The sequence below is a fragment of the Macaca fascicularis genome, chromosome X, assembly GCF_037993035.2.
Source record: "Macaca fascicularis isolate 582-1 chromosome X, T2T-MFA8v1.1".
Lineage (NCBI taxonomy): Eukaryota > Metazoa > Chordata > Mammalia > Primates > Cercopithecidae > Macaca > Macaca fascicularis.
Window position 1 is genome coordinate 78,315,029 of NC_088395.1, and position 27,949 is coordinate 78,342,977.

A 27,949-nucleotide genomic window follows, 5' to 3' on the forward strand; every position below is an offset into this window, starting at 1 on the left:
GTTGAGACCGAGTCTTGCTCTGATGCCCAGGCTGGAGTACAGTGGCACGATCTCAGCTCACTGCAACCTCCGCCTCCCGGATTCAAGTGATTCTTCTGCCTCAGCCTCCAGAGTAGCTGGGATTATACTAGCATGCCCAGCTAATTTTTGTATTTTTAGTAGAGACGGGGTTTCACCATGTTGGTCAGGCAGGTCTTGAACTCCTGACCTCAAGTGATCCACCCACATCGGCCTCCCGAAGTGCTGGGATTACAGGCGTGAGCCACCGCGCCTGGCCTAAGTCTAACTTTTAATATGTAGAATCTGGACTTCCTTATAGCTATTAGATCCCCCTCCTTTAGCATTTTGATATCCTCTGTGGACTGTGTGTCACCATAACTAGTAACAAGATGACCTATGATGTAGCCAGGTGCCACATCGGAGGAGTGGCAGTGGGGTCACTGTGGTGTGACTCCTCTGGGCTGGAGTTTGGATCTGGCTGACAGTGGATGTCCAGCCGGCTGCTGTCTGGTGAGCTGAAGGGTTCCGAGCAGGAAGTGCTTGGCTTCACCTCAGGCAGTGCCGCATGGCTGTCTGGTAAGCGATGGCAGGAGGCAAAGGAGCCTGCCACGGAGCGGTGGAGAGTGAGTGCTGGGGCCCCTGGCAGATGAGGCGGAGAAGCAAGAGGCCCCAGCATCGTGGCTCACTGCAGGGAGCAGTGGCAGCTTAGAAACCGTCCGTTCACTGGCTCCCCATGAAACGGAGTTCAGTACTTATCCATTTACCTAGATAGCAATCCCAAACAGTAGGCTGTCTCCAAGAAGTAAACCCGGAAAGGGGACCTCCTTGCCCTTTTGCCCTTTGAATTTTTGACTGCAATCTCTTCATCCTCAAGTCGTTTCCACCAAGGCCCCTTTCTTAAGACTCACTTTCGGCTAGGTGCGGTGGCTCACGCCTCTAATCCCAGCACGTCAGGAGATCGAGACCATCCTGGCTAACACGGTGAAACCCCTTCTGTACTAAAAATACAAAAAATTAGCCGGGCGTGGTGGCGGGCGCCTGTATTCCCAGCTACTTGGGAGGCTGAGGCAGGAGAATGGCGTGACCCTGGGAGATGGAGCTTATAGTGAGCCGAGATTGTGCCACTGCACTCCAGCCTGGGTGATAGACTCACTTTCATGTCTTTTTTTTTTTTTTTTTTTTTTTTAGAGACAGGGTCTTGCTGTGTCGCCCACACTGCAGTGCAGTGGCACCATCATAGCTTACTGCAACCTTGAATTCCTGGGCTCAAGCCATCCTCCCCGCTCAGCCTCCCGAGTTGGTGGGATTATATGCATAAGCCTCCATGCCTGGCGTCACTTTCATACTTTTAAATAGAAATAAATTTCTTGGCAGAAAATAGACTTCTCGCTGATAGCTAACGATACTCAGCTAAGGTTCTTCCCCTGTCTTTGATTCAGCAGTAAAGGCAGAGTAGCTCATTGCTTCCAATTTTTGTTCACTTGTGCTGTTGTGATCCTAATTTCCTAAGGGCTTAAAGCCCTTAAAACTTTTTTTGCATTTCGGGAATTCTGATTGGTTGTTTTCTTCACTTATTTGGGATTTTTGATATTTGGTTGCTTACGGTGCCGGCAGCCCTCCTTTTATAAAGTACCTCTTGTATATTTGCAGTTGCATCCTTAATGTCCGGTCAAGGAGTGGTGACACCAATGGGTCTTGTAAGTAGAGTCCACTCGAAGTGGGAATATTTTGAAGTATCTTTGTAGAGATGACTCAGCTGTGATTTGGGATATCTGGCCTAAGTTGGTTCTAAGTTTATCACCTCTAGGGCTCTCTTTAGGTTGGTGAAATGAAATTTCCTTACCGTCAGGAGTGGAGGAGGTTCTCCGCCTTTTTTCCAACTTACTTCCTTTCCTCTTTTTTTTTTTTTTTTTTGGCTCTGGGTTTCCTTACTTTTATTTCCTTTCTATCCTTCATGGGAGATGTACATTTTAAGCAGCTCTAATTTATAGACTTTGGTTTTAGGGAGTTCAAGACATAGGCAACCAGATTTTATCATGCTTCAGATGTTTTCTAATGCCCTCTTTCTCTGATTTAGCTGTGACCAGAAGACCTCCGAAGAGACAGGCCATGTGAGTAGGAGAATTAATTAAACTTTTTTTTTTTTTTTAAGTGGGGGAAAAACCCAATGCTCTGACTGAGGAAATTTAAGAGTGAACTTCACATTTCCTCTGTGGACAGTCTGTGGTTCTCAGCAGGATCATGATGGCTGTTTGACATCACAACCAGGTTCAAAACATTAGATTCCTTATCCCTGATCCATTATCTAACTGGTCAGTTTCTTCTTTGAGGTATCTCTGTGAACTATGCCTTAACATCCAGGCTCTACTAGTCTAAGCCCTTATCAGTGTTTACTCCTTTTTATTTTTAGATTAGTTAATTTTTTGTTTTGTTTTGTTTTGAGACTGAGTCTTGCTCGACTAGGTTCGAGTGCAGTGGTGCAATCTCGGCTCACTGCAGCCTCCACCTCCTGAGTTCTGGTGATTCTTCCCCTCAGCCTCCCAAGTAGCTGGGATTACAGGTACACGTCACCACGCCCAGCTAATTTTTGTGTTTTTAGTAGAGATGGGGTTTCACCATGTTGTTCACGCTTGTCTTGAACTCCTGACCTCAAGCGATCTACCTGCCTTGGCCTCCCAAAGTGCTGGGATTACGGGTGTGAGCCACCGTGCCCAGCTTGTTTCTTCTTTTTAAGTGGCATCCTCACCTTGATCTCTTACTTCTGATCCAGTCTGTGTACCACTTGCAGCTGGATCTCCTGAGGCACTGCTTTGATCATATCAATCCCCAATTCAAATAGGTCATAATAGAAAAATCAAGCTCTTGACCCCAATATTTAATGCCTTCTGTGATCTGGCCATAACCTCTCTTTCAGCCTCATCTGCTACTGTTCCTATTAATGAATCCTCTGCTCTAGCCAGATCTTGATGGAGGGGTGTTTCCCAGGTGCCAAACTGTAGGGGGTGCTGAAAAAAATTGCTGGAGTAAATATGAAGTATGGTGCTACATAACTGTTTTCCACATTGACTCCTTGAATTACTGTACAAATGCGAACTGGTCATTCTTGTTCTCCCCATCAAGCCAAATAGTGCTGTCAAGTGGGAAAATTTTTGTTCTGGCTCTCTCTGATTTATCTCTGTTGAGTGTTTTTACAACATATAAGCCACCAACTCCTGACACCAATGTGTGAAATGTCATGTAAAGTCTGCAGTTGCAGGCCGGGCACGGTGGCTTATGCCTGTAATGCCAGCACTTTGGGAAGCCAAGGTGGGTGGATCGCTTGAGATCAGGAGTTCGAGACCAGCCTGGCCAACATGGTGAAACCCTGTCTTTACTAAAAGTACAAAAATTAGCAGGGTGTGGTGGTGGCATGTGCCTCTCATTCCAGCTACTCAGGAGGCTGAGGCACGACAATCACTTGAACCTGGAGGGGGAGGTTGCAGGGAGCCATAATTGCGCCACTGCGCCCCAGCCTGGGTGAGAGTGAGACTGTCTCAATAAATAAATAAATAAATAAATAAATAAATAAAGTCAGCAGTTGCAATCAACTGAAATTCTAGAGCCAAATTATGCATTGTATAAAACTATTAATCATTGATGATCAGTTTTATTAATTGTATTTCTAAAGTCTGGTTTATTCAGGTATGATTTACATATGGCAAAATTCACCCTTATTAGGTGTACAGTTTGATGGATTTTGACAAGCATATGCGGTAGTGTAACCATCACCACTGTCAAGATGCAGAGTATTTCCATTGCTGTTATTTATATGTTAAATGTTCTATCATGGCGCCTAAGAAGTATTCCAGTATATAATATTATACATAATGAAGTCGTTTTTGAAATTAAAATGTATCTGAGTTTTAAATAGAAAAAATAGTTTCTTCCAGCCTCTGCTAGATAGATGGTGAACAAATATTTAAAGAAAATCAGTTTTAAGGGGCCTGAAAGGAGTGCCCACAAGTCTTGGTCCAGTCCCAGGTGCCGTCTATATATGGGATACTATAGGAAGAGTAGATTTGGGAGGAAGGTGATGAGTTTGGTTTTGGGCATGCTAGAATCAAGGAGCCTGTAGGCAGGGCTGATATTCAAAACTTTCTAACAGCCAACAGAGCACAGGCAGGAATTAGTCAGGGTGGTTTCCTGCTGGTCAGGACAGACACCATCAATAAACAAATCGGTAAGGCCGTATCTCTGCATACTGACTAGATATCAGCTCTGCCCACAGGATATCCAGGTAGGAAGTTGGAACTGTGAAACTAGAAGTCGGAAGAGAAGTTGGGCTCAATATAATGGATTGGACTGGTATAATTAATAATTGATTGCATTGGCATGAGAGGGCTGGGAATAAGTCCTGGGATTGAGTCGAGGAAGGTGAGTGAGGAGGAGTGAATGGAAAGGTGAGATGAGAACCAAAAGATGACTTTATCCCAGAAATCAAGAAAAGAGTTTTAAGGATGGAGTGGTCAATAGGATAGCAAAAGCACATCAACTTGGCAGTGTCAAAGTGGTAAACATGGTGGAAGCAGATGAACATGTGTGTCTGTAGCAGGTACAGACGTGTCCTGTAACAGTGTTTTAAATATTTTCTTTCATTATGAAAGTATATTATACTTACTATACACTGTTTGGAGACAGGAAGGTGGCCAATTTCATCCTGCTGGAACTTCTGAGCCAAATACCAGGATCAGCTGAGGATGAGGACCCCAGGGGGTGCTTACCACTGGCACCCTGGGTGGTGCAGGTGCACTGCTGAGTTTGACACCTACCAGAGCAGTCCGTCAGTTCAAGAGGGTGGTGCTGGTGTGGGGCTGCAGAGAGTAGCACTGAACAGAAACTCCCTACTTTGAGGTGCCTCTCTCCATCTGTGGCCCTCTACCCTTCTCAGACAACTGGATCTCAAACTTGATAAAGAAAGATGAGAGCTCCCTGATCAATGTTTCCCCTGTGCCAAAACTATCTGAATACATAAAATAGGACAGAACTCATTTCACTCTCAGTATGTGACAGACTCCTCCTTTTTAGAAGGATGTGAGACAGATGGAAAGATGTAGTAGGAAGATGGAAAAATATAGAAAATTAGGTAGAATGGAAAGATTGAGTGGTTCCAAAGGAGGGGAACAGAGTTACTGTGGGAAACAAAAAATTGACGAGTGGTCAAGATCAGAAAAGGTGAGAAATGCCATGAAAAAGAAGACTGTTGCGTTCATACTTCTCTCTTGTTTTTCTCCTGTCTCATCCCTCAGCTCTGTGGTAGTGATTGACTCTGATTCTGATGACGAATGTTACACCTATGAGGAGAAGAAAGCTAAGTTATTGGAAATAAACAGCGACGGCAAGTATATATTACTTTGTTAGATAAGTAGCTGAAATCCAAAGCCTCATCACACATGGTAGTTTCAGGATCAGAGTCTGCAGACTTCCTATTCAGAATCCTTCAGTAGTGAATGCCACCGTTTCTTTCCTCGTATGTGCTGGATGTGGATATGGCTGGGTTCCCTATAACCCTCTGGTCAATTTCCCAGCAGCAGCAACTGTTGTTGCTGCCTGAGACCTTGGGGGCCCCCTCAGTAGAGTTCTTACCTGCCTAGAGCTACATCAGTGAAGCGGGATTGGGGTGGTGGGTCAAGAATTGAGGCTGGGAAGTATGGAGGCTGCTCTGTGACTCCCTCTTCCCCCCTCTATGTGTGGGAATGATGAGGAAGAGAAAAGGAGTAAGAGGCCTGGCTCATTCTTCCTTCCATCTTGAAGGGTGGTGGTTGTGGGCCAGCTGGCAGTGTCGTGTTGAGAAAATTCTTACTTTCTCCATTGAGCTGCTGGTCCTTGCTGTTTGCCAGTCCTTCTGTATTTTCTAGAGATTCTTGTGTTTCTTTAGAGCCTGTTTCCCATGGCAGATCCTTACCTGTTTGGATTCAGAAGCCCCTTTAACCTTCTGGGTGGCTTGGAGCTTAACTCAATTCAGAACTTACCTGCTCAATGGGGATGAAACACAGGAAGACTAGAAACTTTTTTGTGTGTGTGACAGTCTCGCTGTGTCGCCCAGGCTCGAGTGCAGTGGCGCCATCTCGGCTCACTGCAAGCTCCACCTCCCAGATTCACGCCATTCTCCTGCCTCAGCCTCCCGAGTAGCTGGGACTACAGGCGCCCGCCACCATGCCTGGCTAATTTTTTTGTATTTTTTAGTAGAGACGGGGTTTCACTGTGTTAGCCAGGATGGTCTTGATCTCCTGACCTTGTGATCCACCAGCCTCCGCCTCCCAAAGTGCTGGGATTACAGGCAAGACTAGAAACTTTTTAAGCATTAGGGACAGTATTTCATTGACCTTTGTTCTCTCAGTACAGATACAGGGCATGATATGTGGGGCACTTAGTTAATGTTTGCTGAGCTGAACTCAACTGAAAATGGGAGATGCTTAAAGCGCCAACTACTACTTTTTTTTTTTTTGGAGACAGAGTCTCAGTCTGTCCCCCAGGCTAGAGTGTAGTGGCGTGATCTCAGCTCTCTGCAACCTCTGCCTCCTGAGCTCAAGTGATTCTCCTGCCTCAGCCTCCTGAATAGCTGGGATTACAGGCGCCCGCCACCATGTCCAGCTAATTTTTTTATTCTTTTATTTTTTAATTTTTAGTAGAGATGGGGTTTCACCATGTTGGCCAGGCTGGTCTTAAACTCCTGGCCTCAAGCAATCTGCCTGCCTTGGCCTCCCAAAGTGCTAGGATACAGGTGTGAGCCACTGGGCCTGACCAGCACCAGCTACTTCTTAGATAACTACCCCAGAGCTATTGTTGGCCAGAGTTTCTTTTTTTTTTTTTTTTTTTTGAGACGGAGTCTCGCTCTGCCGCCCAGGCTGGAGTGCAGTGGCCGGATCTCAGCTCACTGCAAGCTCCGCCCCCCGGGTTCCCGCCATTCTCCTGCCTCAGCCTCCCGAGTAGCTGGGACTACAGGCACCCGCCACCGCGCCCGGCTAGTTTTTTGTATTTTTTAGTAGAGGCGGGGGTTTCACCGTGTTAGCCAGGATGGTCTCGATCTCCTGACCTCGTGATCCGCCCGTCTCGGCCTCCCAAAGTGCTGGGATTACAGGCTTGAGCCACCGCGCCCGGCCGGCCAGAGTTTCTTAGCTAAGCCAGGATATCAGAGCAGGGAAGGGAGAGGTCGTTTGAAACGCTGGTCTCCTATTGTTCTACCACTTATCCTTTTGGATTTCTTTCCCTGCTTCCTCTCTCTAGCTCTGGATGGCTGTGCCTGAGCAGGACAGCGGTCTGGGTATAGAGTAGAGGGTCTGACATGACAAGCCGTTCAAATGTGAAAGGAACTCCAAGGAGGCAGCTTGAGGGCAGGCAGGAGTAACAGAGCCAGAAACCAGTTCACAACCAGAGGCCGCCAGGTGCTTGACTCCTTAAATCAGAAGAGACAGATTCTTTTAAGAGTGAACTTTTAGCCAGGGCTGCTCTTACCTTGCTGGCCTGTAGACTGTAACTGGGCATCCATCGCAGCAATGGAGGGATGAAGAATGCTCCTATAGGACTGGCTTTGTACGTTTCTTTATTGTTCTCTATGTGGCATTTCTTTCTGTTATAATGAATTTAGGCAATTCTACAGAAAACAAGGCCCAGTGAACTCTAAAACATACCTCCAACCTTTGTCGCTGTATAGTCATTTTTAAATATGTTGTAAGCAGTGTGTCCCTACTTTTTCTAATTTTTCATTTCAACTGCAGGTGGCAAATCTTTTAAGTTTTCTAGGAAGGAGGGAAGGCTTTTTACCATAGGAACATCCACTCCTTTTCTCTTCCCTTACTGCATATTTGAAGTTTTTTCACAATTAATTCAAGTAACAGATAAGATTCTCAAAATATATTGTCTCAAATCTGCAGTTTTAGGATAAAGAGTTTTTGCACCATAAGTATATCTTTCACATCTTGCCTATGCCATGGTTTAGATTTTTAGATTTTTTTTTTACATCCAGAATCATAGAAAGCTAGAACTGGAGCTCCAAACAGACTCCAAAGAGTGTGTGGCGTCAGACACACTGGCCTTCATTTCAGTGCAGGCTGTGATGTTCCAAATGTTCCTGAGGCCTCTCAGAGAGTGCTGACATCAGGACGTACTCCTGACTCATATCAGTGGTTCTGAGAGCTTTGCACTTATGAACTAATTTAAAGAATGAAATTTTGGTGACCAACACAGAGTTGTCAGTTTTTAATTTGTCTAATGAAGGAAATTAAAAAAAAAAACTTCAGCTACCATTTACTATCTTTGTAATTTTGTAAAGAACACCAAAAGTTTAGCCAAGACGTAATCACAAAATAAAGGACAGTCCTTTAAATTATAGAAATTTAACTTGATGGGGGAAAAATACCACTTTATTATTCTAATTTGTCTTATTTTGCTGTGGACCAGTGAAAATATTCAAGTCTGTAGACCTGTGTTTAGGAAGCCCGGAGCAACTACTACATCTTGCTACTTAGAGGCTATGATTTGAAAATTGCCACATGAGTTTGGTTGCTATTTGATCTGTCACTGCTCTCAGTGAAATAAAAAATAGAGGGAAAAACAATCTAAAATAACTTTTTTTTTTTTTTTTTTCTTTTTGAGACGGAGTCTCGCTCTGTTGCCCAGGCTGGAGTGCAGTGGCCGGATCTCAGCTCACTGCAAGCTCCACCTCCCGGGTCTACGCCATTCTCCTGCCTCAGCCTCCCGAGTAGCTGGGACTACAGGCGCCCGCCACCTCGCCCGGCTAGTTTTTTGTATTTTTTAGTAGAGACGGGGTTTCACTGTGTTAGCCAGGATGGTCTCGATCTCCTGACCTCATGATCCGCCCGTCTCGGCCTCCCAAAGTGCTGGGATTACAGGCTTGAGCCACTGCGCCCGGCCAACTTTCTTTTTTAAAAACTAATTTTTTATTTTTGTGAGTAGATAATAGATGTATATATTTATGGGGTACATGAGATGTTTTGATACAAGCATGCAATGTGTAATAATCACATCATAGAGAATGCAGTATCTGTCTCCTCAAGCATTTATCCTTTGTGTTACAAGCAATCCGGTTATATTCTTTTAATTATTTTAAAATGCACAGTTAAGTTATTGACTTATAGTCATCCTGTTGCACTATTAAATAGTAGATCTTATTCTTTCTATTTTTTTGCACCCATTAACCATCCCTGCCTTTCCACACCCCTCCACTCTCCTTCCCTGCCTCTGGTAACCATTCTTCTATTCTCTATCTCCATTAGTTCAATTGTTTTCATTTTTAGACCCCACATATAAATGAGAACATGCGTGTAGTGGCTCACGCCTGTAATCTCAGCACTTTGGGAGTTCGAGGCAGGTGGATCACAAGGTCAAAAGATCGAGACCAGCCTGGCCAACATGGTGAAACCACATCTCTACTAAAAATACAAAAATTAGCTGGGTGTGGTGGTGTGCGCCTGCAGTCCCCGTTACTCGGGAGGCTAAGGCAGGAGAATTGCTGGAACCCGGGAGGCAGAGATTGCGGTGAGCCAAGATTGTGCCACTGTATTCCAGCCTGGTGGCAGAGCAAGACTCCGTCTCAAACAACAATAACAACAGCAACGAAAAAAACGTGAAGTTTGTCTTTCTGTGCCTGGCTTATTTCACTTTACATAATGACCTCCAGTTCCATCCACGTTGTTGCAAGTGACAGGATCTCATTCTTTTTTATGGTTGAGCAGTACTCCATTGCTCCATTGTGCATATATACCACATTTTCTTTATGCATTCATCTGTTTTTGTTTTTGTTTTTGTTTTGCGACGGAGTCTTGCTCTGCTGCCCAGGCTGGAGTGCAGGGGCGCAATCTCAGCTCACTGCAGCCTCTGCCTACTGAGTTCAAGCGACTCTGCTGCCTCAGCCTCCTGAGTAGCTGGGACTTCAGGCACCCTCCACCATACCTGGCTAATTTTTGTATTTTTAGTAGAGATGGGGTTTCACCGTTTTGGCCAGGCTGGTCTCAAACTCCTGACCTCAAGTGATCCGTGTGCCCTGGCCTCCCAATGTGCTGGGATTATAGGCGCTAGCCACCGTGCCCGACCTCCATTCATCTGTTGATGGGCACATAGGTTGTTTCAAATCTTGGCTATTGTGAACAGTGCTACAACAAACACAGGAGTGCAGATATCTCTTTGATATACTGATTTTCTTTCTTTTGGGTACGTATGCAGCAGTGGGTTTGCTGAATTGTATGGTAGCTCTGTTTTTAGTTTTTTGAGGACCCACCAAACTGTTCTCCAGGGTGGTTGTACTAATTTACATTCCTACGAGCAGTGTACAAGGGTTCCCTTTTCTTCTCATTCTCACCAGTCTTTTGGCTAAAAGCCATTTTAACTGGGGTGAGATGATACCTCATTATAGTTTTTTTTTTTGGCTTTTGTTTTGTTTGAGACACTCTCACTCTCACCCAGGCTGGGGTACAGTGGTGTGATCTCAGCTCAGTATAACCCCCACCTCCCAGGTTCAAGCAATTCTCCTGCCTCAGCTTCCCAAGTAGCTGGGACTACAGGCACGCACCACCATACGTGGCTAATATTTGTATTTTTAGTAGAAATTGGGTCTCGCCATGTTGGCCAGGCTGGTCTCAAACTCCTGACCTCAGATAATCCATTTGCCTCGGCCTCCCAAACTGCTGGGGTTACAGGTGTGAGCCACCATGCCCGGTCATTCATTATAGTTTTTTGATTTGCAATTCTCTGATGATCAATGATGTTGAACACCTTTTCATATGCCTGTTTGCCATCTGTATGTCTTCTTTTGAGAAATGTCTGTTCAGATCTTTTGTCCCATTTTTTCATTGGATTATTAGATTTTTTTTTCCTATAGAGTTGTTTGACCTCTGTATATACTTTAGTTATTAATCTCTTGTCAGATGGGTAGTTTGCAGATATTTTATCCTATTCTGTGGATTGTCTCTTCACTTTGTTTATTGTTTCCTTTGCTGTGCGGAAGCTTTTTAACTTAATGTGATCCCATTTGTCCATTTTTGCTTTGGTTGCCAGTGCTTGTGGGGTATTGCTCAAGAAATCTTTGCCCAGACTGATGTCCTGGAGATTTTCCCCAATGTTTTCTTGTAGTAGTTTCATAGTTTGAGGTCTTAGATTTATGTCTTTAATCCATTTTGATTTGGTTTTTGTATAGCAAGAGATAGGAGTCTAGATTCATTCTTTTGCATATGGATATCCAAGTTTCCCAGCACCATTTATTGAAGAGACTTCCTTTTTGCCAGTGTATGTTCTTGGCACCTTTTTCTAAAATGAGTTCACTGTAGGTGTGTGGATTTGTTTCTGGGTTCTCTATTCTATTCCATTGGCCTATGTTATCTGTTTTTATGCCAGTACCATGCTGTTCTGGTTACTATAGCTCTGTAGTGTAATTTGAAGTCAGGTTATGTGATTCCTCCACTTTTGTCCTTTTTGCTCAGGATAACTTAGGCTATTCTGGGCATTTCATGGTTCCATATAAATTTTAGGATAATTTTTTTCTAGTTCTGTGAGGAATGTCATTGGTATTTTGATAGGGATTGTATTGAATCTGTACATTTCTTTAGGTAGTATGGGCATTTTAACAATATTGATTCTTCCAATCCATGAACATGGAATCTTTCCATTTGTTGGTGTCCCCTTTAAAATAATTGATTCTTAACTGCTGTTCGAAACGCCACAGTTCCTGTCTTGTTTAATTTGTGCGAAATAATCTGCTGAAATTCAGTGTATAAAGGAGGTGGTGGAGGGAGTATATTCATATATGATTGTGTCTCTTGAATTTCAGATGAGAGTCCAGAGTGTTGTTATGTGAAGCCTGCCATCCAGGAACCTCCAATAGTTATTAGTGATGATGACAATGACGACAACAACAGTAATGATTTGGAAGTTCCCAACAAAAACAGCAACGATTCGGAAGCTCCCGACAACAACAGCAATGATTTGGAAGCTCCCGACAACAACAGCAATGATTCGGAAGCTCCCGACAACAACAGCAATGATTCGGAAGCTCCCGACGACAACAGCAGTGATTCAGAAGCTCCCAACGACTACAGTAGTGATTCGGAAGTTCTCAATGACAACAGTAGTGATTCAGATGTTCCCGACGACAACAGTAATGATTCGGAAGCTCCCGAAGACAACAGTAATGATTCGGGAACCCCCGACGACAACAGTAATGATTCGGGAACCCCCGACGACAACAGTAATGATTCGGGAACTCCCGACGACAACAGTAATGATTCAGGAACTCCCGACGACAACAGTAATGATTCGGATGTTCCCGACGACAACAGTAATGATTCGGAAGTTCCCGAGGACAACAGTAATGATTCGGAAGTTCCCGACAACAGTAATGATTCGGGAACTCCCGACGACAACAGTAATGATTCAGATGTTCCCGACGACAATAGTAATGATTTGGAAGTTCCCGACAACAATAGTAATGATTTGGAAGTTCCTGTGCCAGCAGAAGATTTGTGTAATGAAGGCCAGATTGCCTCAAATGAAGAAGAGCTGGGTGAGGCTGCTGTCTCCCAGCACGATTCATCTGATGATGCTGGTGAGCAGAATCTTGGTGAGAATCTCAGCGAACCACCAAATGATCCTGAGGCTAACCTTGAAGTTTCAGAGAGAAAGCTGCCAGCTGAGGAAGAGCCTGCACCTGTGGTGGAACAATCAGGGAAAAGGAAGTCAAAAACCAAAACTATTGTGGAGCCACTAAAACAACAGAAGGCAAAAACCAAAACTATTGTGGAACCGCTGAGGAAAAGGCAGGCAAAGACCAAAAATATAGTGGAGCCACTGAAGAAGAGGAAGGCAAAAACCAAAAATGTATCTGTGACACCTGGTAAGTCAGTCATGCCAAGTACGCCTGTCCCACTGAATGTGCCTTGCCTGCCGAATGTGCCTGTCTTATCCAGTCTGCCTGTCCTCCCTGTCAACCCTGTGCCATTTCAACAACTTCCTTGTGGCCCAAGGAGGCATCCATCCAGTGAAAGGATGGTTCTGGGAACAGGGGAGGAATGCCCACATCTTTCTCATGCTCCTGTATCTTGGTATCTGCTGTTCACTAGCCTGGAGTGCTGTCTCCCTGAACTTTCTGTTCTGAGGATGTCTTATTTTTCTTAGGACCCAGCCCAATGATCACTTCCTCTATGAAGTCGTGAGTCAGAGTGGCTCCTGTCTCCTGAGTTACCAAAGTTCTAGAGCCCATCTCTACGAAAGCACTAGTCATACTGTTAGAATATGTTCCTGAGTCGGTCCCCTTCCCTACCCCGCCCCGGTAGACTGTGAGCCTCTTCGTGGGAGGACTCTTCCTCATCTTTTACTCTCTCTCAGGGTTTGGCCTGGTGCTTGGCACGTGATAGAGGTTCAATAAATTTTTTGGATATATGAATGACACTGACTATTGATACATAAGCCTTTAGCTAGAGCAGCTGGCAGGATGGGTCCTAGGCCCAGGCAGAAAGATCTGCCTTGCCCTGCACACTGAGTGAAGGTGCTGCCTAGGATATGAGCCACTCATCGGAGCAGGTGTGTGAGCTGTACCGTACCACCCCTTCGACTGTGCACGCTTCAGTTGCCCACACCACCTAGCTTCCTAAGGGCACACTCCTGGACCTTCATAGTCCTTGGTGCCTGTGACAGAATCCTGCCCAGCTCATGCTGCTGGCAGCTCTGTAATTCACGTGGGTGAGATGGTTGAGAATGATGACAGCGGCAGTATGCCACTTCAGACAGTTTTGTTTAGAGATGTTGCACTGGGCTTGGCAGTGAGGGCTCCTTTTGGGTTTACCTTTCTGTTAGTCTCTTGATGGTACCAATTTTTGGGGTACAAGTAACCTATTATTTTTTCAGCTGGTAAAGGACGTAAGAAGCGTGGACCTTCAAAGAAGAAACACGGTGCGGCAAAAGTTAAAAAACGCAAAACTAGGTATGTACTACCCATGTTCCGTTGAACAGGAATTTATTGCACAGTTGTCACACTGGGCAGTCCACTGGGCACTTGGATGGGGGTTGTCTATAAGGAGATGGAGTCTGGCTGCGATGGAATGGGGGGGACAAGATTTCTGTCCTTCAGTAGGAGGGCCCAAGCAAGGGAGAATACCACCCACTGGCTCCCTTCCCACTTCTTTCCCCACTCTCTGAGGCTGGGCATGGGCTCTCCGCCAAGGTGCCTGCAGTTACCTGGGTAGAGGGGGCCTTTCTGCACCCACAGCAGCTCTGGCCTCTGAGATTGCCCATGGCCTTCAACTCAGATCAAAGAACTATGTGTAGCCAAGCAAGACACTTTTTTTCAGGCTTGATATAGCTTCGTGGCCACCAGTTTATGCTAAACCAAGGCAAAGGCACTGGAAATGGTGAGAAGGCAGAAGCAACACATTGATCTGTTGGAGTTGGAGGGAGAGTGGTCAAGATTGTCTTCCAGGTTTTTCTAGTGCTTTGGCTGAACCCAGTTACTGTTACTACTATGTATATCCTTATGAATTTTTCAGCTTAAATGTTAGGATGAAATGGATTGCTTATCATTCCTTTATTTTTATTAAGCTATATATAGTTGATACTGAAAACAACAACTGATCCTGTAGACCAAAGACAAAAAATTAATGTGTTTTCTTATTTAGATTCCAGGAATTTCTTAGTTTTTCCCTTAAAAATTTGATATAGTAAGCATAATTTTTTTTTTTCTTTTTTCTTTTTTTTTTTTTGTGAGACAGAGTCTCACTCTGTCGCCCAGGCTGGAGTGCAGTGGCGCGATCTCGGCTCACTGCAAGCTCCGCGTCCTGGGTTCACGCCATTCTCCTGCCTCAGCCTCCTGAGTAGCTGGGACTACAGGCGCCCGCCACCACGCCCAGCTAATTTGCATAATTTTCTTTGTTTTTACTTTCATTGAAGAGTAATGTATACTCACATCTGAATTGTCTTACAAGACAAGGAATGTATTTGAAGGACTATGTTATTTTTTTTTTTTTTTTTTTTGAGACGGAGTCTGGCTCTGTCGCCCGGGCTGGAGTGCAGTGGCCGGATCTCAGCTCACTGCAAGCTCCGCCCCCCGGGTTTTTACGCCATTCTCCTGCCTCAGCCTCCCGAGTAGCTGGGACTACAGGCGCCCGCCGCCTCGCCCGGCTAGTTTTTTGTATTTTTTTAGTAGAGACGGGGTTTCACCGTGTTCGCCAGGATGGTCTCGATCTCCTGACCTAGTGATCCGCCCGTCTCGGCCTCCCAAAGTGCTGGGATTACAGGCTTGAGCCATCGCGCCCGGCCAGACTATGTTATTTTTTAACGAATATTTGGGGACAATAAGTATATCTTAAGGGAGGGGAAAAAGACTGATTATGTCAGGCATAGGGGCACCAGCTTACCCTGGACCTGAACAGAAGGGCTGTCTGTTTCTGCACTGGCTGAGGTAGCCGGTAGCAGCTTGCCAAGTGCTCTTTTAGCTGGATCCCCTTTCAGGAAGGTTTCTGCTCCAGGCTCCTAACTACATATTTAAGCTACTTTGCCTCCAGGGACATGTGTCTTGGGTAGCTCCCAGGTTGCTTTGCTAGAGCGTGACAAAAGAAGGGAAAAGCTGTCCCTTGGTGTCATTGTCAGTCTGCATTATCCAAAGGAGGCTAGCCTATTTGGACTCTTAACTGTTGTTTAGCACTTCCTGTGTCGTCTGGAGGCTTCCTGTTATGCTTAGCATTGTTCCTGTGTAGGCTGCTTGCTGGTCATAGTGTCTGATTTTCCCAGTTTGGGGTCTTGTCGGTTCCTGTGATGTGAAGGTGCTCAGTCTGCAGTAAAGAGCCACAGGCCTTGAGGTGAAAGTATGCTGAGCCACAAGGCTGGCGTTCTGTGAGCACAAACACACAGGGGTCTGGGCTCTGCCAAAGTCTGCAGAGGGTTCAGGTTTGCATCTGCCACCTTACATACTGATGTAAGTTTGCTTTCAGACCTAAGTAACTGGAGGCAGAAATATTTCAGTCCCCCATTTCAGGCTTGGGATGAAGACCCTTCCGTAACCTCTGTCTTGTCTGGTACTTCCCCTCTCTGCAGCCCAACTTCCTCACGTAGGGTTTAGTTTGTGACTTAAGGGTTAATAACTGTTCTGGCAAAATCTCAGTCTTAGGAGTTCTGTTAAGTCAGAAACTTGCTGCGTTTGCTCCCCTTTTATCTTTCCAGCTCTTTGGGCTCATCTCTGGACTTAGTGGACTGTTCCAGCTAAGATAAAAATGCTTCTGTTTAAATGGTAGTTATTGCAGTATGAGTCCTTTATGTGCTCAGCATTATTCTTTGTGCCATTTGAATTAGGCCTTGAAAGATGGGGCAGCGATAGTGGTTTAATCAAAAGACCATGAGATTTGGATCAGGAGATTCACTGTCTCTGTGACCGTTGGGCAAGTCACTTGACCTCTGAGCACAGTGGAGATCGTAAAAATAGTAATAGCTTCTTTGAAGGGCGGTTGTGAGGATTAAATATGACAATGCAAAAGGAAGTTCTTTGCGAATGATAAAGTGCTGCGCAGATAGTTATTCTCAGTAGTGGTGGAGATGTAGTCATTGTAAGCCGTGGGAAAATAGATTGTGCCGAGGCACAAATGTGGGAAATTGCGATTTGTGTCCAGGAAACATTTAAGTTGCCCACTTTGGCTAGAGTGGCAGTGGTAGCTGGGAATAGAGCTTTGGACAGGGTTGACCCTGGCCATGAATGTCAGGCCAGGCAGTGAAAAACCAGAGGGGGACAGTAATTGGAGCATGGCCTGCGAAAATGAATCTGGAGGAGTGTGTGTGATTGGATGAGAAGAGAAAGAGCCTGGAGGTAAGGAACACTGGAATGTTCTCATATCCAGGCATAAAGGGTAGGACAAGAACTTGAACTAGAGTAGGAACCAGGGGGATGGAAAGGAGGGGCTGAAGAGAAAGTGTGAAGAAGATAGTCTGTCTCTGTGCCCAATAAAGAGAGAAAAGGAATTTTATTTTATTTTTTGAGACGGAGTCTCGCTCTGTTGCCCAGGCTGGAGTGCAGTGGCGCGATCTCGGCTTACTGCAAGCTCTGCCTCCTGGGTTCACGCCATGCTCTTGCCTCAGCCTCCTGAGTAGCTGCGACTACAGGCACCCGCCACCATGCCCGACCAATTTTTGCATTTTTAGTAGAGATGGGGTTTCACTGTGTTAGCCAGGATGGTCTCGATATCATGACCTCGTGATCCACCCGCCTCGGCCTCCCAAAGTGGTGGGATTACAGGCGTGAGCCACCGCGCCCGGCCGAGAAAAGGAATTTAAAAATGTCTTTGAGGTTGTTCAGCCAATTGTAACACAAGTTTGATAATTGAACACATGTTTAGCTGGAGATACATTCGTGTTAGTCAGTTGGAAGTTTGCACTGGGCAGTTGTAAATTCAGAACTAGGTCTCAGGAGAGCTCCAGAGTGCAAATACAGATGTGGGGATAAGTGTCTTTGAGGTTGAAACCATGGGCTTTATACCTCTGAGGGTTGCAAAGAGTGAAGAGAAAAGGCTGCAAATGAAGGCTTGGGAAATGCCCTCATCTAAGGAGCTGGATGGAAGAGGGAGCGACAGGTCTTGACAAGACGCTTACATGTGCATTCCTTCTCTCTCTTTAGCTACATAAACTTCAGCTGAATTTATCTTTACAGGACTCGTAAGTGCAAAGTCCCTGGATGTTTCTTGCATGGCCTTGAAAAATCAAAGAAATACTCTGGAAAAAATTTAAAGCGAAATAGGGATGAATTGGTTCGGAGAATCTATGATCTGTTTAACAGATCCGTCTGTGATAAAAAGGTAGGATCAATGAATGAGCACTGATTGAGCACCTACTATACACCAGTACTCTTGGTGCTGTGAGGTGCACTAACCATATATACTTCCCGCCCTTGAGCAGAGGCGGTTGAGGTTGGGAGATGAGCCCTGGCACAGGTGAAAGCAATAGAGAATGTGTATGAGTTATAATGTATAGGACAGATGGCTATTACCACAGGAGATCAGCAGAGGGAGAAATCACTGAGAGCCTCAACAGCCAGGAAGTAAGATTACCTGGAGGAAGTGAGACTCTGCTTCTTAAAGGATGGTAAGTGGCGAGAACAACAGGATGGGGGAGAGGGAGAGTTGAGGCTTGACAATCAGGAAGAGAGGATTCTTGTGGAAGGATAATGGAAAAAGAGCTGTGTGACCTTGAACAAGTTACTTGACCTCAGTTTCCGTCAGTTTCTTCATCTGTAAAATGGGGACAACACGGTACATATTACCTTACAGGATTATTGTTACCCTTCCATAAGTTAATACACATACAGTGCCTAGAACAGGGTCTAGGACATAGTAAGCTCTTATTTTTTGATAGTGTAGGACTGGATACTGGAGGGCCTTGGGAATCAGGTTGGAGGAGGTGAAATTTACGTGAGTAGGCAGCACTGCACAGGGATGGGGTGCATCAGGGAGTGAATGAAATTAACCTGCTGAAAGAAATTAACCTGACAGTAACCTGTGGGTATGGACTGGATTGGATAAAATCTGGAGGCAGAGAGACCTGTTAGTCATTAGATTTTTCAGACTTTATCATCTCTGGTGACAACACTTTATGGAGGGAAGTTCTTACATATTCCTAAAGGTTCCCCAGCCTTTGGTGCCCTTCCGGATGACAGTGATGTCACATCAGATGGGTGGAACCTGAAGTGTTCTGAGTTGCATTTTCAGTTCAGCCTCGCCCACCTCAGCAGGGTTGTCCTTCTCTCCTTGGCTGCACCAAGGACAAGAGAGCCCAAGTCCTGCACTCACATGTTCTATCAGTCTCCCTTGTGTCCTGATTGCCTGTTTATTGTCTTTACCCAGACTTCAATGCGGCTTTTATTCTCCTCAGAATGTTTTGATTTGTATTCTCTTTGAATAAATTTCTTCTCAAACTTGCTGTGAGCCAAGAACCTGGGGGAGAAAGTTCCTTTTCCTTTTTATTAGAGGGTAAAAACTCTGGAGTTAATATTTTCTGGTCTGCTTAAAACTGCTTTCTGGGCCCAGCATGGTGGCTCACGCCTGTATTCCCAGCACTTTGGGAGACCAAGGCAGGCGGATCACCTGAGGTCAGGAGTTCGAGACCAGCCTGATCAACATGGTGCAACCCTGTCTCTACTAAATACGAAAAATTAGCTGGGTGTGGTGGTGCACGCCTGTAATCCCAGCTACTTGGGAGACTGAGGCAGGAGAATCACTTGAACCTGGGAGGCAGAGGTTGCAGTGGGCTTAGTTTGTGCCATTGCACTGCAGGCTGGGCAACAAGAGCTAAAACTCCATCTCAAAAAAACAACAACAAAACAAAACTGCTTTCTGATTCCTTCCATTTGCTTTTCATTCTCAGCTGCCAGAGAAACTACGGATAGGCTGGAATAACAAGATGTTGAAAACTGCTGGCTCATGCAGCACTGGTGAGATGTGGCACCCAAAGAGGCAGCGCTTTGCCGAGATCCAGATTGGCTTGAAAGTCTGCGACTCTGCAGGTGATGGCAGGAGTGTGGTAGCTTCACTACTATGCTCTTTCCTTCTGACACTGTGCCTATGAAATCACTCCTAGCTGGTAGCCTGTGTCACAGCTCGAACTGTCATTCTTGGGTGGGCAGGCATGCTGTGTGTTGCTTAGAGGACATAGTTATTGGATGTCTCACCATCCCTGTGAATCAAACCCATCGATCTTTATACCAGGCCTGCCTTTCTCTCTGCATTTCCCCCTTGCCAGCAGTAGCATCTTCATTCTCTCAGGAGCTGAGGTTCAAGGTCCCCTATGTCTAGCCAGTCACCAAATCTTCCTTCACAGTAGCTCACCATTCCTTCTCTATCTGTGCCTCCATCCAAGGACAGGCCCTCATCCCTGCTCCATTTCGTCTCCCATATGTAACTACATTGCTTTCCTGCTGAGAAACCAGGGCTTTTCAAGGCCTAGAGCCTGGCTTTTGAGGCCATTGTAATGTGCTCCTGTTTGGCTTGGCCAATCTTGTCTCTCAGTATTCTACCACTAGCCCACGCCCCAGACAGGCTGTCTTCACACTGGCCTTCAAAACATACCACAGGCTGGGTGCGGTGGCACACACCTGTAGTCCCAGCTATTTGGAAGGCTGAGGTGAGAGGCTCGCTTGAGCCCAGGAGTTCGAGGCTGTAGTACACTATGATCACACCTGTGAATAGCAGTTTCACTCCAGCCTGGGCAACATAGCAAGACTCAGTCTCCAAAATGTTTTTAAAAATGTGCCATATACTCATGTTTTGCCATACCCAGAATGGCCTTTCTAAATTCAATCAATTAGTAAGAACCCCTGAGATCCCAATTTCACCATGGAGCTTCTTTTTTTTTTTTTTTTTTTTTGAGACGGAGTCTCGCTCTGTCGCCCAGGCTGGAGTGCAGTGGCCGGATCTCAGTTCACCGCAAGCTCCGCCTCCCGGGTTTACGCCATTCTCCTGCCTCAGCCTCCCAAGTAGCTGGGACTACAGACGCCCGCCACCTCGCCCGGCTAGTTTTTTGTATTTTTTAGTAGAGACGGGGTTTCACCGGGTTAGCCAGGATGGTCTCGATCTCCTGACCTCGTGATCCGCCCGTCTCGGCCTCCCAAAGTGCTGGGATTACAGGCTTGAGCCACCGCGCCCGGCCAGGAGCTTCTAACCAAATCCCACGGCCATAGCGATTGCTCCCCACCCTGTCCACCTCTGTTCCTGGAGGGCAGAAACTAGATCTTGTCTGGATATTTTTCTAGAAGTGCCTCACAAAAAATGAGCATGTTGGAGCTGCTCTGAAAAGACCTGCTCACCGAAGGCTCTTTGCCGTAAACAATATCGGGTTGAAGTAGGTTCACTATTCACTTTGAGAATCCTGGGAAGGTAACACTCATACTTACCTGCATGTGCTTCTGTAAGATAACCTTGTGTCTGGTGGGGCTGAAAGTCGAGGGGTTGTTGGGTAGCAGATAAGAAGAGGATTGGGGCCGGGTGTGGTGGCACACGTCTGTAATCCCAGCACTTTGGGAGGCTGAGGTGGGTGGATCACCTGAAGTCAGGAGTTCGGGACCAGCCTGGCCAACATGGCGAAACCCCGTCTCTACTAAAACAAAAGACCAAAAAATCAGCCGGGCATGGTGGTGCACGCCTGTAATCCCAGCTACTTGAAACCGGGAGGTGGAGGTTGCAGTGAGCCGAGATCACGCCATTACACTCCAGCCTGGGCGACAAAGCAAGACTGTCTCAAAAAAGAAAAAAAAAAAAAAAAAAAAGAGTATTGGTTTTAGTGCTCACAATTTCTTTTCATTCTTCTTTCAAGACCGAATCCGGGATACTTTGATCCATGAAATATGCCATGCTGCCTCCTGGCTGATTGATGGTATCCGTGATTCTCATGGTGACACATGGAAGTATTATGCCAGGAAATCCAACAGGATACACCCGGAGCTGCCCAAGGTCACCCGTTGCCATAACTATAAGATTAACTACAAGGTCCATTATGAATGTACTGGGTGCAAAACCAGGTAAGACTCTTCTCCTCAGACTTTTCCCAGTTACGTTTTGCTGGGGCCTCCAAGTGGCTCTTGAGTGATTTCATAAGTAGATGGCTGTCTGAATTGAGGAGGAGAACCTCTCTCCTCCTTTCCATGTTCTCTTTCTCCTTTCTCTTCAGTAATTTGAGCCGGTCTGACCGCTGCTGCCACTTGGTGCCTGGGTCTCTGACAACCCAGAGAAAATTATTGCTTTGGGCCCAAGGCCAACATCTCAGAGCCGATGCTGAGGTGCAGTGACTGATTCTTTTGTTGTGTGTTGTTCCTTTCCTTCCCAGGATTGGCCGCTACACCAAATCGCTGGACACCAGCCGCTTCTTCTGTGGCAAATGCAAGGGGTCTCTGGTCATGGTGCCGTTAACTCAGAAACATGGGACCCGTTCTGTGCCCCACGTATGACCATTTGCTGTGTATGTGCAGAAGTATTATAGAAAAATTAAGCAGGAGATGGCTAGGATTAGCCACGGGGATATGATGAAAACACTTGGCAGGAATTACAAGGCAGTGAAGAATTCTTAAAGTTATCTGAGAGTATATTCATGTGAGCTATATCCTTTACTGGTAAGAAGTTTTAGAAAAATTTGTTTTTGTGAAGTTAGGAATATTAGAATTTAGGTACTGTTAAGTAAGTAGTAGTAGAATTTAAGATTCATGTTATTAATGATAATTGATCTTAACCAGGGACTCTGTTGCTAACTATTCTGTGCCCTTGACAGGGTATTTCTGAAGCCCTTGGGATCTACCTTGGGTCTTACTTGAGTTCCATATTTTTCACATGTAGGACAAAATGCAAAAGAAAAGTGAGTTTTCAAGAGTGGCAGGTTGAGAGAAAGAGGAGAACGCTGGAAAGAGGACAAGTTTTAGAGGCAACACTTAAATACCAGGGCTACTGTGACATCTATGTAGACAGGAAAGACAAACGTGTTTCATAAAATTCGTTGCTGATGGTATTGATTGAAACTATCTGAGCCATGTAATCAACAAATAAAGTTTTCTGCATCTCACTTGTTAGCAAAGTCTGTTCATTGACTCCCTGCACCTAGAGCAGAACAGACCCTCTGGTCTTTTGTCCAAGACTCCGGACATCTGAAGCCCTCCAGGACTTGTCTAGAGGAGTACGCTGCACTCCGTGTTTCTCTCTGGCTTCTGTGACAGCCCATAAGGACTTAGCAGCCTCCCTACTTCTTGGAGCAATTCAGGATATGGACTGGGATCCACATTGTATTCATTTCCTATGGTTGCCACGACAAATTACCACAAGCATAGTGGCTTAAAACAACACACATATACAGTTGTGGCGGTCAGGTAGTCCATCACTGGTGCCACTGGGCTAAAATCAGGGTGTTGACAGGGCTGTGTACCTTCCTGGAGGCTCTGGGGGAGCATCTGTTGCCTTGTATTTTCCTTTTTTTTTTTTTTTCGAGACAGAGTCACTCTGTCACCCAGGCTGGAGTGCAGTGGCACGGTCTTGGCTCACTGCAACCACTGCCTCCTGGGTTCAAGTGATTCTCCTGCCTCAGCCTCCCGAGTAGCTGCGATTACAGGCACCTGCCACCATGCCTAGCTAATTTTTGTAGTTTTAGTAGAGACAGGGTTTCACTGTGTTGGCCAGGCTGGTCTGAAATTCCTGACTTCAAGTGATCCACGTACCTTGGCTTCCCAAAGTGCTAGGATTACAGGTGCGAGCCACCTCACCCAGCCTTTTCTGCCTTTTAGAGGCTGCTCACATTTCCTGGGTTCATGGTCCCGTCCTCCAGAGGCAGCAACAGTTCCCTCTCTGACTCCCCTGCTGCCTCCCTCTTTCGCTTTTATTTTTATGTATGTATGTATGTATGTATGTATGTATGTATGTATGTATGTATTTATTGTCGCCCAGGCTGGAGTGCAGTGGTGCGCGCGGACGTCTTGGAGGCCACATTTTCAGCCGGCCACAAGCATCTTGACTACCCTGATACTTTTTCTAGGCAGGGTGCGTTCTGTCATTTCCCTGCCTTTCTTCATTTTGTAAAAGCTTGGAGTGTCTGGTGGCCACAAAGCGGGATGGTGTGTTTATATGGTGGGACGAGCTTCCCCAGCTAACTCTTGAGATTCTTCCTCCCCATTCCCACCTCCAGCCGTATCTGAAGTTTCAGCAGGGGCCCAGCTGGCCTGTGAAACTGGATCCTAGCACATTGGTGACTTAATTAGGGGGCACTGACAGTGCAGTAGACCCACCCGTCACCTTCTGTTTTAACTCAGTAGCCCTGTCACTTGCCTTTCTGGGAAACCCCAGTTATTTCTTCCCCTCACTTCAGCCTCATTGATAGTCCTGGAAAAATGCTCCCCACAGCCCGCCTCCAGGTGGCTGTGTGCTAATGACTGTTGGCAAGCATCTGGCCTTGCTTTTCTTCAAGCCCGCAGCCATTTCCCTAGTAAGCGCTTGTATCACTCACCTGAAAAACCAGTAGGGCCTTCTGAATGGTCTCCAATATCATCACCTGATCCCAAATTAACCTTTCAGTCTTACTTTCAGCCTTCCCACCTTTGCTACTACCCTCCCTTATGCCTGAAAATACCTGCCCTTTAAGTCTTCAAGAAGCCTTCCCAAATGGCTCCAACCTTCAGTGCCCTGAGCTGTGGGTTCACTGTGCCACTTATTTGCCCCATGGCCCAGGCTGCTGGGTTTCAGTAGTTTCGTACACATCTTGCCTCCTGTCCTGAGCTGCTGGAGTGCAGAGCTCTCGTGTTCATGTCTGATGGCCCCTTCCCCAATTATGTCAACCAGCTGCCTAACTGGTCACTCTGCACCCATGTACTTGGGTGTTTCCCTGTGAGTAGAACAGGAGTGCCCACGGGGGCGGAGACAAAGCTACAGACAGACATTGATGAAGGCAGGATGGGCTGGCACAGACCCAGGGCCAGGCAGGGAGAAGCAGAAGTGCCCCTGGAGCCCAGGTGGGCTGGCTGTAATGATGCACGAACACGCCCTGGTCCTGACGATCTTGTTTATTGAAAAGTTTTAAGCAGGATTTTCGACGTAAAAATAAAAGCAAATATAGAGGTCTTGGGGACCATGGCCACAGTCACTGCTGAACTGGAGGCCTGGGCTGCGGCTTCGTGGGGCAGCGCCCTCTATGCTATGCCTTGTACTCCCAGCACTCGGGGAAGGTGAAGTTTTAGTTTCCAAATGAGAAGGGCAGTGGGGCTCCACGCAGCCACCTCGGCCGGCAGGATGGGGCTTGGCAGCTAACGAGCAGCAATGGTGCAGTCCTCAGAGCTGGGAGGGTGGCTTCCCTGGAGACCTGGTGGTGCTGGGGCTGCCAGTGAGTCCCGGGAGCGAGGATGTGGGGAGAGCCAGAACTGGCTCAGCAGAGGGAGGGAGGAGCCTGGAAAGCGGGAAAGTCAGACTGTGTGGGTGAAAGGGGAGCCCAGATTCTGGCCTCACAAGCCCGAGTAGGAGGCCTCTGAGGTCTCAGACCAGGATGAATCCCGGCGGGAAGACGATGGCTGCCTCTGGAGCCCTCTCTGGTTGGGGCAGCCCAGGCGCAAGAGCAGCATCCACATCCGCTCCCGGAACTTGACCCCTACAAAGGCATAGAGCAGCGGGTTGAGGCAGCAGTGCATGTAGCCCAGGCCTGAGGTGACCGACTTGGCCACGTCTACCCTGCTTTCTCGGCCACAGTTCCGGGCTAAAGCGCCCAGGTCCATGAGGATGTCCACCAGCACCACCAGGTGATAGGGGGTCCAGCAGAGGGCAAAGGCCACCACGACCACCACCACCAGCCGCATGGCCCGCAGGCGCCGCTGGCCCCTGGAGACCAGCAGCACGGCCAGGATGTGGGCATAGCAGTAGGCCATGACCAGCAGGGGCAGCAGAAAGCCAGCCACCAGCTGCAGCACCCGCAGAGCCGTGCGGCCCACCTGTGGGAAGTTGTACTGGCAGTGGGTGGCGTTGAGGCGCTCGTCATGGTGGGCCGACAGGAAGATGAAGTCTGGGAGGGCGAAGAGCAGGCAGAGCCCCCAGACAGCCAGGCAGGTGAGGGTCACGCGGGCCGGGGGCCCCCTGCGGTAGAGCTGGGTGGCGTGCACTATGTTCAGGTAGCGGTCAAAGCTGATGCAGGCCAGCAGGAGGGCCCCTGCGTAGAAGTTGATGTTGAAGAGGGCACCTGCCACTTTGCAGAGGCCAGAGCCGAAGACCCACTGGACGGCAGCGTCCACTGCCCAGAGTGGGAGCGTCAGCACCAGCAGCGTGTCTGCCACAGCCAGGTGGAGCAGGAAGGTGTCGGTGCTGCTCAGGGCTGCCCGCCGGCTCAGCAGCACCGCTGCCACCGCGCCGTTGCCCAGCAGCCCCAGCAGAAAGAGGAGGCTGTAGAGGGCTGGCAGGAAGGCCCGGTCGAAGTTCAGGCTGAAGTCCTGTGGGCAGGGCGGGGAGGTACAGCACGAGTCACTCTCGTTTTCTCCATAGTCATAGGAAGAGCTGAAGTTCTCCAGGAGGGCAGCAACCTCGGCGTCATTTAGCACTTGGTGGTCACTCACCTGTGAGGGAGGGAACGCAGAGGAAGGGGCTGTGTAAAGGCCCGCCAGGAACTCCTTTGTGACTGAGTCTGATTTAGACTGCGATTTACTCTGAGCAGCTCCTCCTATAACTGTCCCCGCCAGTCTTCCAGGGCCATACCTCCTCAACTCCATCCGCTCAGCCTGGGCTCTGGAATGGTAACTTCCCTTCTCAAAGACTGCTTCTCTTGAACTCTTCTGGGTGATCCCATAGGCCCAGGGACCCCTGGGCAGGAGAAAGAGCGTCCCCCCGGTGCCCAGAGCCCTCTCTGCCCACTGTCCTCGCTCTCCCCGCTCTCCCTTCACAGCTTGCCTTGTATCCTCAGTGCCCCACCCCCAACACATAGTTCAATCACCTTCCTTCCCAGCGCCTCTCCACAATCCCCTTTTCCAGTCACTGACCCTCCTCTTCCCTCCTCGGCCCTTGTCCGGGGACCCCAACTTCCTGCCCCCTTCTCCCCGTGTGGCCTCTCTACAAGTCACCACGCCCCCAAATGCATGCAGTCTGCCCAGTCCTTCCCCCTCCCTACACTGAGGCTTGCACGGCCATTTAGTTGCCCACGAGGGGATCCCCCACTGAGCTTGAGAAGGAATCTTCTTTACCCCCTCACCCCCAGCACTACGGACCTGCAGGCCTCCCCAGTGCCAATTCAATCCAGCACGCAAGAGTCAAAGTTCCAAGTCGCCTGAAGGGAGCCTTTGAGTCTACTTGCCCCCTGCCCTCCCCCATTTTGCAGACGAGACACCAAAGCCAGAGAGGAGAGGAGAGGCACCCAGGGTCAGTGGCCAAGCTGGGTTCCCAATTCCCCAGTGCTGTTTCTGCCACAACCCATGCAGCCTCCAGCTACTCACCCAACCCTGTGGTGACCCTGGGCTGTGGGCGAGCCGTGGTATTCCCCTAGTGCCCCGGGTTCTCCACTTCGAACTCTGTCCTGGCCTTGCTGGGCAGCAACACTTACCTCAAGGACCATGGCTGGGCTGGTGCTCTGGCTGCTGGGTGGTGTGCTGCCTGCCCCTCTGCTTTGGTGCTTGTGGTTGGAAACCTGCAGTCACAGAGGAAGTGAGAGTTTCAGGCAGTTCTCAGCAGCAGCCTCTTCCAGGGAGTTACCTCTACCAGACCTCCCTAAACCTTAGGCCGCAGAGTTTCCGTGGCTGGGTGAAGCCTTTCTGGAGGAGCTGGCCACAAGCTTGGGACCAGAAAAGCTGGGCAGAGGATGACTGGCTGGGGGCAGGTCCTCTGAGAAGAGAGGTCCGAAGAAGAACCAGTGCAGCTGAGAAGTGAAGGGCAGCCCTGCTGCCTGCACTGGTAGGGTCAGTGCTCCATAGATTGGAACTCATCTGTTCTGATCTTGAGTTGATCTTTGCATGATTGTAAAGACTGGGTAGAGAAATAAGTCTGTAGAGGAGATCCACCTTAAAAATTTCGGTCAGGTGCAGTGGCTCATTCCTGTAATCCCAGCTACCGGGGAGGCTGAGGCAAGAGGATCACTTAAGGCCAAGAGTTTGAGACCAGCCTGGGCAGCATAGCGAGGCTCCATCTCTACCAAAACTAAAAGAAGCCAGCCAGGCATGGTGGCATGTGCCTGTAGTCCTAACTACTTGGGAGCCTGAGACAGGAGGATTGCTTGAGCCCCGGAGTTCAAGGCTGCCTTGAGCTACAATTGTACCACTGCACTCCAGCCTGGTGACAGAGTGAGACCCTGTCTCTTAAAAAGGAATTAAAATATTTTTTAAAAAGTCATTACCCTAAATCTAGCTCTTTACCATCGCCCCTCCCTGCTAATCAATGGAGAAAAGGAAAGGGAACTACCAGTAATGAACTTGCTATGTGCTAGACATTGCTTTAGGTGCTTTCTCTGA

At 47.6% G+C, this 27,949-nt stretch overlaps 2 protein-coding genes across 3 annotated transcripts in view; one reads left to right on the forward strand and one right to left on the reverse strand.

Annotated features, from left to right (window-relative positions):
- The window catches only part of GCNA (germ cell nuclear acidic peptidase), a 36,872-nt gene extending 14,312 nt beyond the window's left edge, over positions 1–22,560 (forward strand). The window contains exons 6-14 of the mRNA XM_005593921.5: positions 1,651–1,697; positions 2,078–2,111; positions 5,286–5,374; positions 11,819–12,880; positions 13,891–13,966; positions 17,672–17,816; positions 19,381–19,519; positions 21,325–21,529; positions 21,835–22,560. Of these exons, the coding sequence (XP_005593978.3) occupies positions 1,651–1,697; positions 2,078–2,111; positions 5,286–5,374; positions 11,819–12,880; positions 13,891–13,966; positions 17,672–17,816; positions 19,381–19,519; positions 21,325–21,529; positions 21,835–21,955 (1,918 nt within the window). The 3' untranslated portion in view covers positions 21,956–22,560. The remainder of the gene's footprint in view (positions 1–1,650; positions 1,698–2,077; positions 2,112–5,285; positions 5,375–11,818; positions 12,881–13,890; positions 13,967–17,671; positions 17,817–19,380; positions 19,520–21,324; positions 21,530–21,834) is intronic.
- Positions 22,561–24,523: 1,963 nt separating this feature from the next.
- CXCR3 (C-X-C motif chemokine receptor 3) lies at positions 24,524–27,122 on the reverse strand. 2 transcript variants are annotated; one of them, XM_074030231.1, is made up of 3 exons: positions 27,049–27,122; positions 25,457–26,071; positions 24,524–25,119 (listed from the first exon to the last, which is right to left on the reverse strand). In XM_074030231.1, exons 1-3 carry the CDS (start codon positions 27,058–27,060, stop codon positions 24,901–24,903), a joined length of 846 nt encoding a protein of 281 aa, XP_073886332.1. In that variant the 5' UTR covers positions 27,061–27,122; the 3' UTR covers positions 24,524–24,900. The 2 variants fall into 2 exon arrangements, with proteins under 2 accessions (XP_073886332.1, XP_005593988.1); XM_005593931.5 differs by having other exon boundaries at positions 24,524–26,071.
- Positions 27,123–27,949: the final 827 nt, after the last annotated feature.